General features: G+C 24.0%; 3 protein-coding genes across 10 annotated transcripts; 2 read left to right on the top strand and 1 right to left on the bottom strand.

The window, feature by feature from the left end:
* Nucleotides 1–282: 282 nt before the first annotated feature.
* LOC126904604 (zinc finger protein OZF-like) lies at nt 283–6253 on the top strand. 5 transcript variants are annotated; one of them, XR_007703781.1, is made up of 4 exons: nt 283–494; nt 1360–1433; nt 4362–4389; nt 5726–6253. XR_007703781.1 is itself a non-coding variant. In XM_050683757.1 (3 exons), exons 2-3 carry the CDS (start codon nt 1932–1934, stop codon nt 3678–3680), a joined length of 1305 nt encoding a protein of 434 aa, XP_050539714.1. In that variant the 5' UTR covers nt 285–494; nt 1621–1931; the 3' UTR covers nt 3681–3817. The 5 variants fall into 5 exon arrangements, 2 of the variants coding, with proteins under 2 accessions (XP_050539714.1, XP_050539713.1); XM_050683757.1 differs by lacking the exons at nt 1360–1433; nt 4362–4389; nt 5726–6253 and adding exons at nt 1621–2248; nt 2693–3817 and having other exon boundaries at nt 285–494; XM_050683756.1 differs by lacking the exons at nt 1360–1433; nt 4362–4389; nt 5726–6253 and adding exons at nt 1618–2248; nt 2693–3817 and having other exon boundaries at nt 285–494.
* A 308-nt stretch (nt 6254–6561) lies between these two features.
* Nucleotides 6562–8680, bottom strand: LOC126904609 (p21-activated protein kinase-interacting protein 1-like). Of its 4 annotated transcripts, none has more exons than XM_050683772.1 (7): nt 8507–8680; nt 8140–8446; nt 7950–8070; nt 7715–7877; nt 7375–7631; nt 7110–7302; nt 6562–6843 (listed from the first exon to the last, which is right to left on the bottom strand). In XM_050683772.1, the coding sequence occupies exons 1-7, from the start codon at nt 8579–8581 to the stop codon at nt 6841–6843; spliced, it is 1119 nt and encodes a 372-aa protein (XP_050539729.1). In that variant the 5' UTR covers nt 8582–8680; the 3' UTR covers nt 6562–6840. The 4 variants fall into 4 exon arrangements, with proteins under 4 accessions (XP_050539729.1, XP_050539727.1, XP_050539728.1 ...); XM_050683770.1 differs by having other exon boundaries at nt 6562–6840; XM_050683771.1 differs by lacking the exon at nt 6562–6843 and adding an exon at nt 6930–6959.
* Nucleotides 8681–8748: 68 nt separating this feature from the next.
* LOC126904598 (1-phosphatidylinositol 3-phosphate 5-kinase) lies at nt 8749–17528 on the top strand. Its single transcript, XM_050683745.1, has 25 exons — nt 8749–9192; nt 9257–9361; nt 9448–9637; nt 9695–9944; nt 10005–10214; nt 10279–10445; nt 10513–10623; nt 10695–10851; nt 10944–11105; nt 11169–11367; nt 12602–13222; nt 13340–13489; nt 13568–13839; nt 13911–14163; nt 14239–14414; nt 14492–14673; nt 14735–14854; nt 14986–15390; nt 15451–15572; nt 15637–15785; nt 16006–16084; nt 16257–16437; nt 16496–16822; nt 16889–17050; nt 17122–17528. Exons 1-25 carry the CDS (start codon nt 9022–9024, stop codon nt 17322–17324), a joined length of 5124 nt encoding a protein of 1707 aa, XP_050539702.1. The 5' UTR covers nt 8749–9021; the 3' UTR covers nt 17325–17528.
* The last annotated feature ends 213 nt before the right edge of the window (nt 17529–17741 follow it).

Below are 17741 nucleotides of genomic sequence, written 5' to 3'. Positions count from 1 at the left end.
ACAAATAAATCGGAATTTTAAAGCAGAAAAAACGTAAAACCTGTTCCAGGTAAAGCTATTTTAGTATATAGCTAGAGACTAAACACTAGATAATAGATACTAGATACTAGATATACTAGATACTAGATACTAGATACTAGATATACTACATACTAGTACTATAACTATAAAAACAATCCTTTTTGGCCTTAAAACATAAATCGATAAAAAATATTGGTAGCACTGCTTACATTATCAAATTCCTTATGTTTTGTTATTATACTCTACTCATAATGAATTAATTTATTATCAATTAAATTACCTATTGTAAAATTTAACCAATATGAATAGGTTTTAATGTAATTTTTCATATGCATGCGTTTTTTAGTTTCCTATTACGTGTTTACTTTAGTATCTATCCACTTTATAATAGTATTATTTTCATAAAGTTTTATATATTTAAATAACATTATAATTGGTGGTTAAAAGTACTTCAATTGGAGATTACTTTCACAGTAAGTTTTTACTATCAATGTATTAAAAAATGATCTTCATTTAATTATAATTATTCATTAAATAATTATCATGATTTATATTAATACAAATTTTCATTGGTAAAAAATGAATAAATTTTGAAATTGATAAATATTCAAAAACAAAAAATTAAGTAACTTAAATTTTAGTTGAAAATGTTACTTTTATAAAAATAATTTAATTTCATATTTTTTTTATTTAAGATATATTTGCTAAATTTAAACATTTATTACCTTAAATAAAATTTTTTACTATTATAATTTCATATTTCCAAAATTTGGTTAGTTATCTATATTATTTTATATTCAAAATGTAGTGAAATAATAAATGAAGTAGAATTTTATTCTACCTAGACATAATATATGATTAAATTAATAATTATTAATTCAAATTTCAAGACGTAATGAAATTTAATTAATTTATTGTATTATCATCGATAAATAACACATTTTAACTATTGAATAAAAAATTATCTATATTTTATGGTTTATTTAAAAATATTTAATTTTATTAATAAACCGTAGATCTTATTTTAAATTAAATATATGCTGATTAATAGTAGGCTTTATCGATTAAAGCTAAGATATGTCAACAAATGAACTCATTGGCCTTATTAATTTAATTTTTGAATTTGGGTTACTAATCAAATAGCTGACTAGCATAATTTATCATGCTGTATACCAATTTATGCGCATTTATAATTTAGGTAAAGCAAATTATGTTTTATGTTAATATTTATATGTTCTATATTAAATATAATATGTAAGACTAATATATACATAAAGATATATACATTTTTCATATGAATATATTGTAATTAATTCTATTTTAATGATTATATTTAAGAAGTTATTGTTCAAGTCTAGTCATGAAGTCAATCATTGAACTGTTGAGTGCCGCCAATTTTCAAACACTTTCATGTATGGTGTAATATTGTAGTACTATAACATATGACACAAATAGATCAATGCTTCACTTTTGGTGTCGGGGATACAANATGTTCTATATTAAATATAATATGTAAGACTAATATATACATAAAGATATATACATTTTTCATATGAATATATTGTAATTAATTCTATTTTAATGATTATATTTAAGAAGTTATTGTTCAAGTCTAGTCATGAAGTCAATCATTGAACTGTTGAGTGCCGCCAATTTTCAAACACTTTCATGTATGGTGTAATATTGTAGTACTATAACATATGACACAAATAGATCAATGCTTCACTTTTGGTGTCGGGGATACAATCTTGTTAAACTATATATATATATATATATATTTATAAAATTGTTCTGATATAATAACAAATTATTTAAAACTAATTGTAACCTTAATATTAAAGAAAAACTATGCATGATAAATAGTAACATATGTGAAGGTTAGGTATATTTGCTCATTAACGACGTTAGTTATGGGGGTAGTAAAGAAAAACAAAACAGTGATAAGAAAAAGCCCAAGACAGCATCAATGCAAGTTTTGTTATAAAGTATTCCCTTTCCCAAATGTATTAAAAAAGCATTATAGAGTGCATACTGGTGAAAGACCATATGAATGCGATTTGTGTGGTAACAGATTTACTCATCAAAATACTTTGAGAAATCATAAGTTATGTATTCATAACTGTGGAAGGGATGAAGATTTTACATGTGGTCACTGTGACAAAAAATTTCCAATTAAAGAACGTCTGATTGAACATGTGCGCATCCATACAGGCTACTTTCCTCACAGGTATATTAAATCTTCTAACTTTAATCAATATCATATTTAAGTGTAGCTTGATAATTCTATTGCTCCTTACTCATACCCAATCATTTATAATTCAAGATTTATATTTGGCGTTTGAGTATATTAAATGCCTTAATAAAGATCAGTAATAACTCAATTTTTTTTTTTTTTTTAAACTTATGTTTAATTTTAACTACTATAAAACTGAACATTTCATTATTTAAAATTTAATTTTCTTTAATAAATTTTGATTTTAATGTTTAATAAGGAAAAATTCATTATATATTTATTAAAATATATTATATATACAGGTGGAGCAATTATAAAAAATTATACAATAATCTATAGTACTTAAATCTGAAGCTAATTTTATAAATATTTTTATAACAAAATTAATTTCAACTTACTTTTTATATAATTGTTATTATTTATCTATACATTTTCTAGATGTGATAAATGTTTGAAAACATTCACTCGAGCTAGTCAGTTATGGCAACATGCTCGTTCACATAATAAGCAATATACATTAGAATGTGCCATATGTCATCAATTGTTTGCCTGTAGATCAGTTTTACGGGGCCATATGAAAAGACATATGGGTCAAAATGATTTTGTATGTGAAGTTTGTGGGAAATCATTTTTACGTAGAGATGGTTTAACAAAACATTTATCAAGTTATCATAACAATATTAGAGCATTTACTTGTAAAATTTGTCATAAACAATTTAAAGGTCATATGATACAACACTTAAGAACGCATAGACATGAAAAACCTTATGAATGCAAAAGTTGTGATGCACGTTTTGTTCAGCGATCACAACTTACTGTTCATGAGAGAAGACATAGTGGAGAAAAACCATATCCATGTCCAGTTTGTAAAGTATCTTTTGCACATTCTACAGCCATGAAAATGCATGTGCGTAGACATACTGGTGAAAAGCCATTCAAATGTTTAGTTTGTACAAATACAGCCTTTACACAACTACCACATTTAAAAAAACATATGTTGACTATACACAAAACTGACAAACCATATTTATGTATAAAATGTAATTCGTACTTTAAAACTAAAACTCAAATAATTACTCACGAAGAGTCCTGTTCTCCTAAACAAGAATCTAAAGAGATTATTGCTCCTGGCATGGCATTGGATCGAATGCGTATGTTGTTAGCTGTTTTACTAATTCGTATATCAACTACTGAAAGATTAAATGCTCTAGGATTTGGTAAAAGATTAATAGACTTAGTGCTATGTGATTCTATAGAAAATTCAGGACGTTGTCCATATCGTGGTAATGGTCTAAGTGAAAATGATCTATTAAAAAAAAATATTGAGATTTTATTGGAATGGACAGTTCCTAAAATATATATGGATCGGTTTAAAAGTGAACGACGCACTACTGAAGAAATTTTAGAGGAACTAACGTCGTCGTGACTTTCTTAGTTATATTGTATAGCATGCTATTACTTAAAAAGCTTTTCTGTATTATATAATATTTAAAAGAATCTGCCACAATCAGGTTATTATTTTAAGCCTTTTCTATAATCTGTCTTTAATTAAATTATATTTGCCTTATAAACATATTTTCCAAGGCCTAATTATTATAAATTTTAAATTTAACTCTAAAAAAAATTATTTTATTTTACACTTTATTGTGGCACTATGTAGTAATGATATGACAATGAATTGTTATAGTAATTATGCTATTAAAATAGTCTCCATTTCTTCCGCAGCTATTATGCACTTGCAACACAATATGTTTATAAGTTGTTAAAGTGGTGGAGGTTGAGTTCTTATAAATTGTATAAAGTATCTTATAAATTGTAAATAAATATAATTTTACATTAAAGAACTAATGCATATATAAGTTGAATTAAAAACAATTTTAAAAATATTTTATTTTTAAAAAAATTATATTGCTTTTTAACTATCACTGTAATGAAAAGACTACGTATTAAGCTCTACTATAAAATTAAATTTGGTGATGGTTTCACAAGTATTTATATTTTGATTTGCTTTATGCTACAACCAAATTATATTTTTTACTTTATTGATAAATTTTTTTTGAATATCTAGTTGAATTGTATGTTGAGGTTAAATTAATTGTTTTTTTAGGTGTTATGTTAACAAATTGGATGCCAAAGTAAAGTTGTTAATATTATTTTAATCTCTTATATATACAAGTGAGTCTTAAAAAAATGACAAAATCCAATAACTTTTAATACATTTAATTTTTAAAAAAAAATTATTTTTAAACTATGTTAAATACATATTTTTTATAATTTGTTTTTAATAGTAAAATAAATATATAAAAATTTATTTTTTCAAAATTTTAAAATAGTTATTTCTTAAATCTTTTTTACAAAATATTTTTATAAATAAATAACAATTTTAAGACGAAAAAGTACTTATTAAGTTACTAGCATCTTAATACACATAATGGATATAACATGTTAATGAATGCAACCCATACCGCTGTATATTTATAACTCATTCTTCATTCTCAATTCTTATTCACTATATGCAATACTTGTAACTTGAAAAATATTTGTCCTACAATTACTATCGGCACATCAAATTTTTTTTGTAAAAAAATGGCTAAACTATTAATGTTTCAAAATTTTAAAAAACAAAAATATATACTATGAACATAGTCTAAAAATGTATAAATTATTTAAAAAAAATTGTAATGACATGTTAATTAAATGTAATTATAACTAGATCTTAAGTTATGGGATTTGTCATATCTTTGCAACTCTTTTGTATATACAGAGTGGAACAAATGATAACTCTTATAACTTTTGACAGAAAATTTATTTCTCTGTAAATTTTCTTTTTTTAACAATTTTTTATCTTAAACTATGTATTTTTAAATACACAACAAAAAAAAATTAAATTTTTTCATAATTTATTTTTAATAATCAAATAAATTAAAAGAAGTTATTAATTAAAAACGGCTATTTTTAAACCTTTTATTACAAAAAATGTGAATAGATCAATAAAAATTTTGGGACAAGTAGAGTTACAATCATTTTTAACTTAGAGTGGGTATATAGCATATGTGGATACAGCACTAGTAAATAGAGTGTTCAGTAATTAAGGAAATGGGTTTCTATTGTTCTCTTTGTTTGTAACAATTGACTTGTTTCCTTACTTACTAAATATTGTATATTTATAAAGCATACTCCATCTACACTAAATACCCACTCTATTGTAGTAATAGATCTGTAACTCATTAAGTATTTGTCTTTAAATTTTTATTGATTCATTAATCATGTAAGAAAAGTGCTAAATTAGCTATTTTAAATTAAAAAAAAAACTTTTTTTAATATTGAAATAAAATAATATTAAATATAATTTCAATGTAGTCTAAGAATGCATAAATTAAAAAAAAAGTAATACCAATATGTTAATTGTATCAAAAATTATTAGAGTTGTCAGTTATATTTTTATCTCACTCAGTATATATATTTAAAAAGAAAAGTTTCATTTTAAACCAAAGACTTAATGTGGATTACCAAAGAATAATATTCTAGTCATGCCAGAAGAATCACTTAATAAGAAAATTATATAACACTAATTTATCTTAATTTACCTTAATTCTTATCTAAAAACCTACATGACAGTGTCATAAAATAAATCTTTTTAAAGTAATTTCATATTCATCAAATAGATGTTATAATTATTTATTCAATTTCATTTTACTTATAATCTACAATACTCAAATTCTGTAATATATTTATTCTTATTTAAAACAACATCGACTATTTCAATTGAAAATTAAGTTTTTTAATTGTGTTGACTAGATGTAAATTTTAATTTTATGTATAAATAGTTTGTTAATTAGGTCTTAGCTAGATTATGTATTCTGTTGTGTTCATTGTTTTGTTTATTTTTTAACCAACCATGATTTATATTATATTAAGTTATTTATATCATTCATATTGTATATGATGTGTGAAATTAGTGAATTGAAATTTTTTAATAAATTATCTTTAATTGTTAAATATATTTTTTTTTATTTGGGTTACCTTGTAGTGTTGAAAAGTGTGTAATATTTAGATTTATAATCAAAATATTCATGATTGGGATTACATTTTTTGTGACCCTATTTTAATTAAAAGTTTAAACATAAGATTTAACACTATCACTTGTATTTTGTATTAAAATTTCATGTTCATAAAAATTTTTGGGTTTTCAATTAAAATGTACTTGGATGTCAATTTATAAATAAACTATAAGTTATATATAATTTGTTTTAAAATAATTTATTTTAGTGTTTAAAAAAATATATTTTTGATATATAATATTATTCTCTATACGCATATAAAAAAGAACATTCAAATATTTAGTGTGTACAAATACAGCCTCTACACAACTACCACATTTAAAAAAACATATGTTGACTATACATAAAACTGACAAACCATATTTATGTATAAAATGTAATTCGTACTTTAAAACTAAAACTCAAATAATTACTCACGAAGAGTCCTGTTCTCCTAAACAAGAATCTAAAGAGATTATTGCACCTGGTATGGCATTGGATCGAATGTGTATGTTGTTAGCTGTTTTACTAATTCGTATACATCAACTACTGAAAGATTAAATGCTTTAAGATTTGGTAAAAGATTAATAGACTTAGTGCTATGTGATTCAATAGAAAATTCAGGACGTTGTCCATATTGTGGTAATGGTTTAAGTGAAAATGATCTATTAAAAAAAAGTATTGAGATTTTATAGAACAGTTTAATAATAATGACAGCTCTATACACATATAAAAAAATCTTAAATTTGAGTCTTACTATAAAAAACACAAAATTATAAAAAAGTTTTTTATTTTATCTAATTGTCATCGCTTACATTCCAACTTTGACTTATATATGTTCTTTTTAAACTAGATTTCATCATTTTCTTTTTGCTACTATTAGACTGAATTTTTCTTTTTAATTTAGATTTAGGAGTTTCACTATTCAAATTAACAATTATTTTAGATTCTAATATTTCATCTTTCCCTTCACATTCTTCTTCAGACTCATTTTTAATATCTTGTTTACTATTGAAAACAAAAGAACGTTTTAAATTATCATTAAAAAATATTTACAGTAAATAATAAATGAAGACAAACCTATGAGATGTACTATAAGCCATACAGGTAACACGACAATCCAAAAATATGGAACATCTTTCTACTGGTTTTTTATTAGGTTTTAGTTCCCATACAGTTATATGACCATCACTGAGAGCAGTTATGAACCATTCATCAACTTTGCTTAAACATTTCACTCTAATGTCTCCAATTTTCATATCCCATATTTTTTCTTTTTTAATTATATCGTAACATTTTAAAAATCCATTTTCAGTACCAAAACAAACTAAATTTTCCTTTAAAAAAAATTAAATTGTTTACCTGTAAAACTATATTATACTGTGTAAAAATATAAAAATAAGTCTTAAAAAATACTTACGCTTAAAAATATAGTTCCATGTATTTTTTGATCACATTCTATATTAAATATAATTCCAGCTGTTTCTACACTGTATATAATAAGTTTAGTATTAAGAGGTAATGCATAATATTGTCCAATTGGTGACCAAATAATTTTTTCAAAAAAATAATAAGCACCCAAACTAGATAAATAATTATTAATATTAATTCCCAGAAGAAATATTTTTCAGTTTCTCCACAATTTAAAATATTACCTTGAGTGATTTGTGGTATAAGCTGGTCTACCTTTAACTAAATTCCACGTTCTTAATGTTTTATCTTTTCCAACAGAAAGAGCTAATTTTCCACTAGGATGAACTGCTAGACAAGATACTCCTAAAAATTAAAATTTAATAAGTTATCATAAAATGTGAAGAATAAAACTATTTCTAATCCTATAAATACCTGATCCTTTATGAGCTTTATCCCAAAGTTTTTTTAATTTCCAAGATCCAGTTTCATAAATAGCAATGGAACCATCTTCACTGGTGCTTATCAAATGTGACTCGTCAGGAGTGAAACTCAATGATGTTACTGTACCACTATGCTGCAGTATAGTGTGTATATGACAACGTTTAACCATATTATAAACTTCAACAGTCTCATCTGTACTACTAGACACCATATATTTTGATGAACATGCAACAGCTCTAATACTTGCTTGATGAACATGATCATTAAATGATTGAACGAGTTCGACTTCCTTGCATTTCTGATTTAAATAAGTATGAAAAATTAACAAGTACCTCAAATAGATTCTATAAAAAATTACCTCATTTATTAAACGAAATTTTACTCCAATTACAAACGATTCGTAACTTCCAATAATAATTTCAAATATATCCATTATAATTAAACTTATTAAAAAAACAGTACCCTACAAATAATAATTTAGTTGTTTAAATGTTGTTCACCACGTTTTTTTTTTAAATCAACATGCTTAATACTTTCTTATTGATAGTGGTTTATATTGTTAAGAGATAAAAAAATGTTATCAGTATTATTGACCTAGTAAATTTTTCTGATCTGAATGAAGTGGGAATTGGTTAAATGTGAAACCTTTATACAAGTCTAAATGGCATTACACTTTCAAAGATTTAATTCAATAATGAAATTTTATACCTTACTTTTTTTTGTTTTTATATGACTCAATGATAATTTAAAGTATGATTTTTAACAATTATATATAGCTATTTTTTCTCTATAGAAAATATTAGTGTGTGAATTTTATATACTTTTTAAAAAAAATTGTTCCTCGACTATTTTAATTTTTATTTTCTACAAATTATGACAAATTTACATACAACTTCTGAGCTTACGGAGTTCACTCCATTATGTCCTGAAGATGAACAATCTACAGTTACTTCATTTTTTGCAAAAATGTTTAATTTCAAAACAAGTTCAGCAGAAAATGAAGAAAACAAAATTTGTAGTGCAGACAACTTAGCTAACAATCATGTATATATAACAATTTCATATTTAAAAAAATGATTTATTAAAAACATGATTTTGATTTTAATAGGAAAACGCTGAAAAAGAAGTAACACAATCTCTAATGATTGTAGATGCTAGGAATTTACCAAATCTGTTAAAAAGAGTTGGTAATTTATTACCAATTTATTCTGGTGTAAGTTATCTTTGAAATCTTAATGACAATTATTTTAATTTTTTTAATCTTTATTTCTATTATTAATAACTGTAAATCATTTTTAGGAAAATCCATCATTTAAAAATGCTGATTTAAAACAATATTGGATGCCTGATTCTGTCAGCAAAGAATGTTATGATTGTTGTGAGAAATTTACTACATTTCGTCGTCGTCATCATTGTCGTGTTTGTGGTCAAATTTTTTGTTCAAAATGCTGTTACCAAGAAATACCTGGAAAAATAATGGGATATTCTGGTTAGAAAATATTATATTTTTGTGATATATAACTTAATCATATTTTTACTATTGCAGGTGATCTTAGAGTTTGTTCATATTGCTGCAAAGTTGTATTATCATATTTACAATCTGCATCCAATAATGTAGTTCTTTCGCCAGACTTGATATCATTAAAAAATGATTTACAAGCAAAATTTAGCTGTACTGAAATGACAAATAATTCAAATTCAAGTGTAAAATATACAGAGAATAATATAAGATCCTTGAGTACTCCCAGTAGAAAAATATCTGTTGGTTATCAAGAAGAAAATTTTGCATTATCAAAGTAATTAAAATAATTTATTTCAAAATTATTAAATACTCATGTACTTTTTTTTTTTTTCAGATCAAATACTTTAAATAGCTTAACACCAATTTCTTCTTCTGATGACCCAAATACAATGAGTAATTTAAATAGTTTGTTTGAAGAAATGACTAAAATGAATAGTGGATTAAATCTTAAAACACATAGATATCGTCTAAGAAACTATCATTCATGTTTTCTTGGACATAACTTAATTGATTGGTTATTAAATTGTGGAAAAGTTACTAGCCGGTAAAATTTGTAAACGATTTTATCAAAAATGTTTTCAGTTATAAATAATTTTGTGAATATTTAGAATGCATGGTGCAGCTATTGGTCAAGTACTTTTAGATGCTGGATTTATAGAGGATGTAATGGAAAATCAAGGAGATTTTCTTGATGGAAATTCTCTATATAGATTTTGTTCTGTTCTGCCAAACAAATCTAGTACAAAAATCACCAACTCAACTCCAAAAATTTATGGTAGATATTTTAAGTGCAACTCTTTGTTTTACTTCATATTATTAATATATATATTAATTTTTATTAGAAAAACAAAATTCAAATATTTCAAATGGAAGTTTCAAATTAGATTTAGATCTTCAAAATAATACTGTTCAAATATCAAAACCAAATTCCCAAAAAATGAAACTAAATTTTAGTAATGCATAATAAATGTTAAGAAATCATCTTAATATATTAACAAACTATTTAATTTTTTATATGGCTTAGCTACTGAACCTCGTCCTATTGATACACTTTTGTACAAACTTCTGATTATTATTTCGAAAAAATATAATGTAACAAATTTTGGACCTATGAAAAATTGGAATCCCCCAAAAAAATTATGCAATGAAAATAATGAAAAAAAAATTTTTGATGATTTAAAGTATGTACTTTTCTTATTAAAATATCTTTTCCCATAATTTTAACCCTTGAAGTTACTTATCTTAAATACATTATTATTACTAATAACTTCAGGTGTATTTTTGAAAACCATAAAACAAAATTTGTTAAACAGTCCTTAACAAAAACTGGACTTTCTGAAAATTGGATTGATACTTTGTTACCTTTAGCAAACTTAGTTGTCAATGAAGTATGCCCTGATTTATCTACTGATACAGAAAATATGAATATTTGCGAGTAATATAATTTATATTTAACTGTTTGATGTCTTTAATTAATATTATACTTATAATTTATAAGTTATGTGCAAGTAAAAAAATTGGAAGGAGGAGAAAGAAATGATAGCTGTATAGTTAGTGGTATTGTATGTTCAAAAAATATATCAAATAAAGCAATGGCATCTAAAATATCTAATCCAAAAATATTACTTTTACAATGTTCAATTATATATCAACGAGTTGAAGGGAAATTATTGTCTTTAGAACCTGTCTTAATGCAAGTAAGTTTTATTTTCTTGAAATAGAACCACTATGTATCAATCCAAAACTACAAAAATATTTGTATATACTTTGAAATAATAACATCTTTGGGCACATAATATTTTGAATTAAAGTTATGAGTTATTTCATTTTTTTTTTCATTTACCAATTCAATGAATTTAGTAATGCTACTCATATTTTTGTTAATTATTTTTAAAAGTAATATATCTTTTCTAATAACTTAAAATATTCAATTTAAACAAGTGTTTTCTAATAAGTTGAAGCGTTTTGCAGAATAGTTTGGTGATAAAAATTTAAGAAATTTGCAAATGGTGCATATTAAGTACTTCTAATATCATTAGACCATTATTTGATTATAAATATAGCTTTGATGAATGATAAACATTGACGTTTGTAAATCAACTTTCTTTTTGTATGAAACTGGATTTATATGTTATTTATGTCATTTCGTCGAAATCTTTTAATTTGTTATTCGTGTATCAATTTTTTACTCTTTAATTATTATTTATTTTATAAGGGAAGATCACAGTGATGGGATCATCGATTTTTAAAAATGAATTTAATCTAAATTAAATGTACAGTTGCACTTACTTCGAATTTTTTGTCAATGCCCCACCTAAAAGGGGAAAAGTTACCTCAAGACGGGTTGACTTTTTGAATTTTTTCAAAAATTTTTTAAAAATTAATTAATAAAACATTGTTATTAATATAAATTATTTTTTCTATTAAAATTCGAACTTCACAGTTAAAAAAATAATTTTCAGTGATTATGATTCTGTTTATATATTTTTTTGTGTTGATTGATTGTACAAATAAATATTGGTAAAATTGACAATTTTATATAAATATTAGGAAAAATAATTAAATGTCATGTTAAAAATAAAGTATAATTTTATCGTAAAATTACATAAATTCTTTTAAAAAAATTTAAAAAGTCAACCCGCTTCTTAGGATTTGACCTACGTACTATGAATACTAGAAGTATATGCATTATTAACTGATCAATAGATTTCTGCGATTATGGGATGATAAAAAATGGTATTTAAGGTAGTTCAACAAAGTCATTTTTCCCTGTTTAGGAGGCATTGGTAAAAAATTCAAAGTAAATGTAACTATATAATCAATTAAGATAAAATTCATATAACTTTTTTGAAAATTGGTTATCCCAACACTGTGACCTCCACTTGTTTATCTAATTTAATTATAAATAAAAATTAAATATTATAATTTCAGGAACAAGATTACTTTAAAAACATTGTTTGTCGCATTGTGTCAATGAAACCTGATTTAGTGTTAGTACAAAAAAGTGTTTCTCGGATTGCCCAAGAACTTTTTAACCAAATGGGAGTTACTCTTGTGTTAAATGTCAAAACATCTATATTAGAACGATTAGCAAGATGTACAGGTGCTGAAATATTAACTTCAGTTGATGCTCATATGGGAAAACCTGTACTTGGAACATGTCAACAATTTTATGTGGAACAATTTGGAAAAAAATCACTTATGTTTTTTGAAGGATGCCCTGTCCCCGAACAAGGGTGTTCAGTTTTACTCAGAGGAAGCTCTATAAAATGTTTAAAAAAACTAAAAATCATTCTAAAACAATTAATTTTAATGATTTACAATTGGAAATTAGAAAAATCGTATATAATGGACCAATTTGGTACTCCTCAAATTACTGAGAGAAATACAATTAAATCAAATGTTTTCAAACTTAATAATGAAAAATTAGTTAATGATGATCCTAATTTCTTTACAAATTCACTCATGTCAGCAAATCCTGAAGAAAATGTAATTAATAAATTTAATCATATTTTGGAAAATACTATTCTTTCATTATCTCCATTAGTAAACGTAAGTACTTAACAGAGTAAACTAACTAATAGTTAATAAACAATGTATTTTTTATTCCATATTTCATCTCTTAAAAATTGACAACTTTTATTAAATATTTGATCATTAAAACTTTAGTTTACAGTACCATTTTTGGAATCTGAAGTTGGAAAAAAATGTAAATTACGAAAATATTTTTCTAATCAAATTTATGTTTCGAAAATGTTAAACAATATGAAAAAATCAAGTAGACATGATAAACAATGTAAAGAAGAATCAGAAATAAGTGTAATATTGCATTTTACTTATCATATTAGATATTTTGAATACTTAAAAATTAATAATTTTCAATATATGATTTTACAGTTGAAACCTAAACATTTGTTCATCACGTCTAAACTTACCGAAGATATAAATAATGATAAAGTACAAAGTATGTTAGCATTATTTAGAGCCCAAGGTGGTAGAATACATGGTGACTCTACAAAAAACTGTTTGAATGAATCAAAAAAAATGAATAAAAAAAATGATAAGCTAATTGATGTGTTTGATTTTATGAATCATCAACGTCTACCAATGATGTTTTATAGTTTTTGCCAAGAATCTAATAACGCTCCATCTTTTTGTGTAGAACCTAGGTTTGTATAATTTTTTTATGAAAATTTTAATATTTGATGTGAAATAGATGTATAAATATAACTTTTTTTAGATTTGTGTTTATGGAATTTTATGGTGTCAATGATATATGTTTAGGAAAATTTTTACAAAGATATTGTTTTCGTGATACATATGAATGTCCTTCTGAAACATGTGATAGTCTGATGCTTAGGCATGAACGTCGATTTATACATGATAGAGGTTGTTTAAGGTTAATTTTATCCAATACTAATAGTCGATTGATTGAACCACCATATAATGAAAATTTGATTTACACTTGGTCATTTTGTAAGAAATGCTCTTTGGTAACTTTATTAATATTTTTAATCATATTGTAATATTAGTTCATTATGAAATTTAAAGTGATTGTTTAATTTCAGATTTCTCCAGTTGTGCCTATTTCTAATGACACTTGGTCAATGTCATTTGGAAAATATTTAGAATTAAAGTTTCACTTTCAACCATGTTTATGTCGAGCATTACCTGATTGTTCTCATTGTCTTAATAGAGATTATATTCAATTTTTTGTTTATAATAAAACGATTGCTTCTTTTGAGTAAATACTTATACTTATTATTTTTTATTATAATAATTTTAATCTATACATTAATAATAATTGTATTAAATAATTAGATATTCCGATATAAATTTATGGGAAATTAAGCTACCTAGCCTAAAATTAAAAATAGTACCCATGAAAGTTTCAAGTTATCGTCCTGATAAATTAGAAGAAGTTAAACAGTGGGCAATGATGGGACATGAAATATTCAGTGCAATTATGGTTAAAATATGTTATTTTTCTACTGAAAATACTGGTACATAAAAAATTTAACTTCAATTTCACTTATTATAGCCTATAACATTTTATTATTTTAGCTAATTTTTCCCCCCTAAAAGTACTATTACAAAAAGATCAAGCTTCATTCAAGCAAAGAGTTGACGATATTCAACTAAAAATCACTTCACCATCATTAACTGATCAAGATACAACCTATGGTATATACTTTTATCAACAAATTATTTATTAAAATTATTCATAATCAATAAAATATTGAAAATCTAATTAAAGTATGTGGTGAGCTTTCTTTTTTTTTTATCATTTTTTTTATTACTTTGTACATTATTAGCTACTATATTAAGTACAGTTTGGAGATTGGATGATTCCATTGTATTATTAAAAAGAGCTGTATGTGAAGCTATTATTAATTGGAATTCTAGACTTCTTAAAATTGAAGTTGCTATCAAAAAAGAAGACAAATCTCAAAAAAAAAGTGAAACTAAATCATCAAATATGTCTGATATCATAGAAGAAGTTATGAACTTTGAATATACTACTACTCAAACAAATATTGAAGAACATGAAATTACATCCGACTCCAGTCGCCAATTATTAGCAATAGAAATAGCTACAGAGCATGATTATGATCATTTTAATGATTCAGACTTAATTTTTAATGATAAATATCACTTAAATGCTCTACAATCACAGAGTGATATAACTACAGATAGTGATAGTGACGCTGTAGATGATTGTTAGTATATATTTCCTTTTATAACTGTATAATAAAAATAAAAAAAAAAATTTATAATAGGTGACAACAGTATACAAAATGAACCAAAGTCTCAATCATCCATGTCTCAATCAGATAAAAAAAGTGTAAAAACCATTTTATCTCAATTTTTACCATCATCAGCACCTCCTACAGTTATACCAGTAAGATTTTTAAAAATATCTATTTTAATTAGTAATGAATAATTGTAAAAATTATTGTATTTAGAATCCAATAGAATCTTCTGAACACCATGTTTTAAATATAAACTGTCGAATTCCTATTTCCATCTATGAGAAAGAACCAAGCTCTATTATTGCTTTTACTTTAGGTTCAACTCTTTATCAAAATAGTTTATCAAATACTGAACTAAATATGTAAGTTTATTTATTATTATATCTCATAAAATATTTTAAAACAATTATTTTTGCTAAAGTTACCCTACTAATATTTTATGAACATTAACGTAATACACATTTTCAAAGTAAAATATTTTATTATTTATTTTAAACTAAATTAAATTTTTATTTTATTTATTAATTATTAACTTTATATATTTAAATACAAAGTAATAAATTTAATTTTCCTTATATTTAGATCCAATGATGAACAAATAGAACCAGATAATGATCAAGCAGAAATTAGTGATAAATTAAATTCAAAACACCATTTTGAGGTATTCTCTTTTTTTATTTAATACATTTTATATGTAATATGCTTTTAAGTTTTCATTTGAACAAAGTAAAGTAATATCAATCTTAGTATAATTTTATTTATAATTAATATTTTCATAATTTTTTTTATTTTATATGCTTTAATATATTCTAAATATACAATTTAATTTACAGATAAGTTTCTCAGATTCTACCACAAACTTTTTTGTTAAAGTTTATTTTGCTAAGCAATTTGCTAAATTAAGAAATTCATTTTTTATGTCTGGAGAAGAAATGTATATTCGTTCTTTAACAAGATGTATATCATGGTCTGCTCGAGGTGGAAAATCTGGTTCAAAGTTTTGTAAAACTAAAGGTAGTAAAATTCTTTTGTATTAAATTAAAACATGCATTTCAAATTTAAAACTTGTTAGATGATAGATTTGTATTGAAAGAAATGTCAAGATTGGAAATTCAACCATTTTTGGAATTTGCTCCTCAGTATTTTAATTATATTCATTCGTGTCAATCTAAAGCACGACCAACACTTCTATGTAAGATTGTCGGAGTATATAAAGTTAGATATCGAAATACTGTTAGAGGATCATCTTTCAACTCAAATTTGTTAGTTATGGAAAATCTATTTTACAATAAGAATATTTCTCATATTTTTGATTTGAAGGGTTCTGTTAGAAATAGATTAGTAGATCCAAGTTCTCAAGATGGAGAAGTGGTATTGTTAGATGAGAACCTAATTAAAAGTAATTATTGTAATAATAATGATAATGTTTTAACACTTAAATGATACACTTAATAATTAATAACAGTGTCATGTGAAACTCCATTGTATGTCTATCCACATTCCAAGATTATTTTGAATCAAGCAATTAATGATGATGCAGAATTTCTTACTTCACAACTGGTAATGGATTATTCACTTTTGGTAGGTCTTGATGATAATTCTGGACAATTAGTTTTAGGCATAATAGGTAAATTATTTATTAGATATAAATTTATTCTATTTTTATAGTTATTTAATGTCATTTATAATATTGTTTAGATTATATTCGAACATTTACGTGGGACAAAAAATTAGAGACTATGGTTAAAAAATCAGGACTTTTAGGTGGTCAAGGAAAATTACCAACGATTATTTCTCCTGAAGAATATAAAAATAGATTTGTAACAGCTATGAATTTATACTTTTTATCTGTACCAAACAGATGGACGGGTATGGCTAAAGGATTTGAACATCGGTTTTAAACAATATATTTTAATATTATTTCTGTGATATTGTTGAAGTATTCTTTTGTGTTATTAATTTAATTTGAAAACCAAATAGTTAAATTTGTTTCTCGGTCTTAACAAATTAATGTACTTGTTCAAAATTATAAAATTATTATATAACAAAATTTTGTTTTACTCATATAAAAAATAGTAATAAACAATGTTAATGTTTTTGTCAATTATTATTTTAACATGTTTAACCATATAATTATTTAGTAGGTATAACTACTAACTATTAAATATAAATGTAATATGTACAATAGCAGAGTAGTGATATACTTTCTATTTTATAATGTTGATCACCTACCTACTCAAATAATCCATGATAAATAATCATCTTGACAACATACTTTGTGATAATGAAAATTGTGGATAAGATGAGAGAAAATAGAC

The sequence above is a fragment of the Daktulosphaira vitifoliae genome, unplaced genomic scaffold, assembly GCF_025091365.1.
Source record: "Daktulosphaira vitifoliae isolate Bord-2020 unplaced genomic scaffold, ASM2509136v1 Scaffold_4, whole genome shotgun sequence".
Taxonomy (NCBI): domain Eukaryota; kingdom Metazoa; phylum Arthropoda; class Insecta; order Hemiptera; family Phylloxeridae; genus Daktulosphaira; species Daktulosphaira vitifoliae.
Note: the sequence above shows the minus strand (reverse complement) of the source record. Positions and strands in the feature narration are given on the sequence as shown.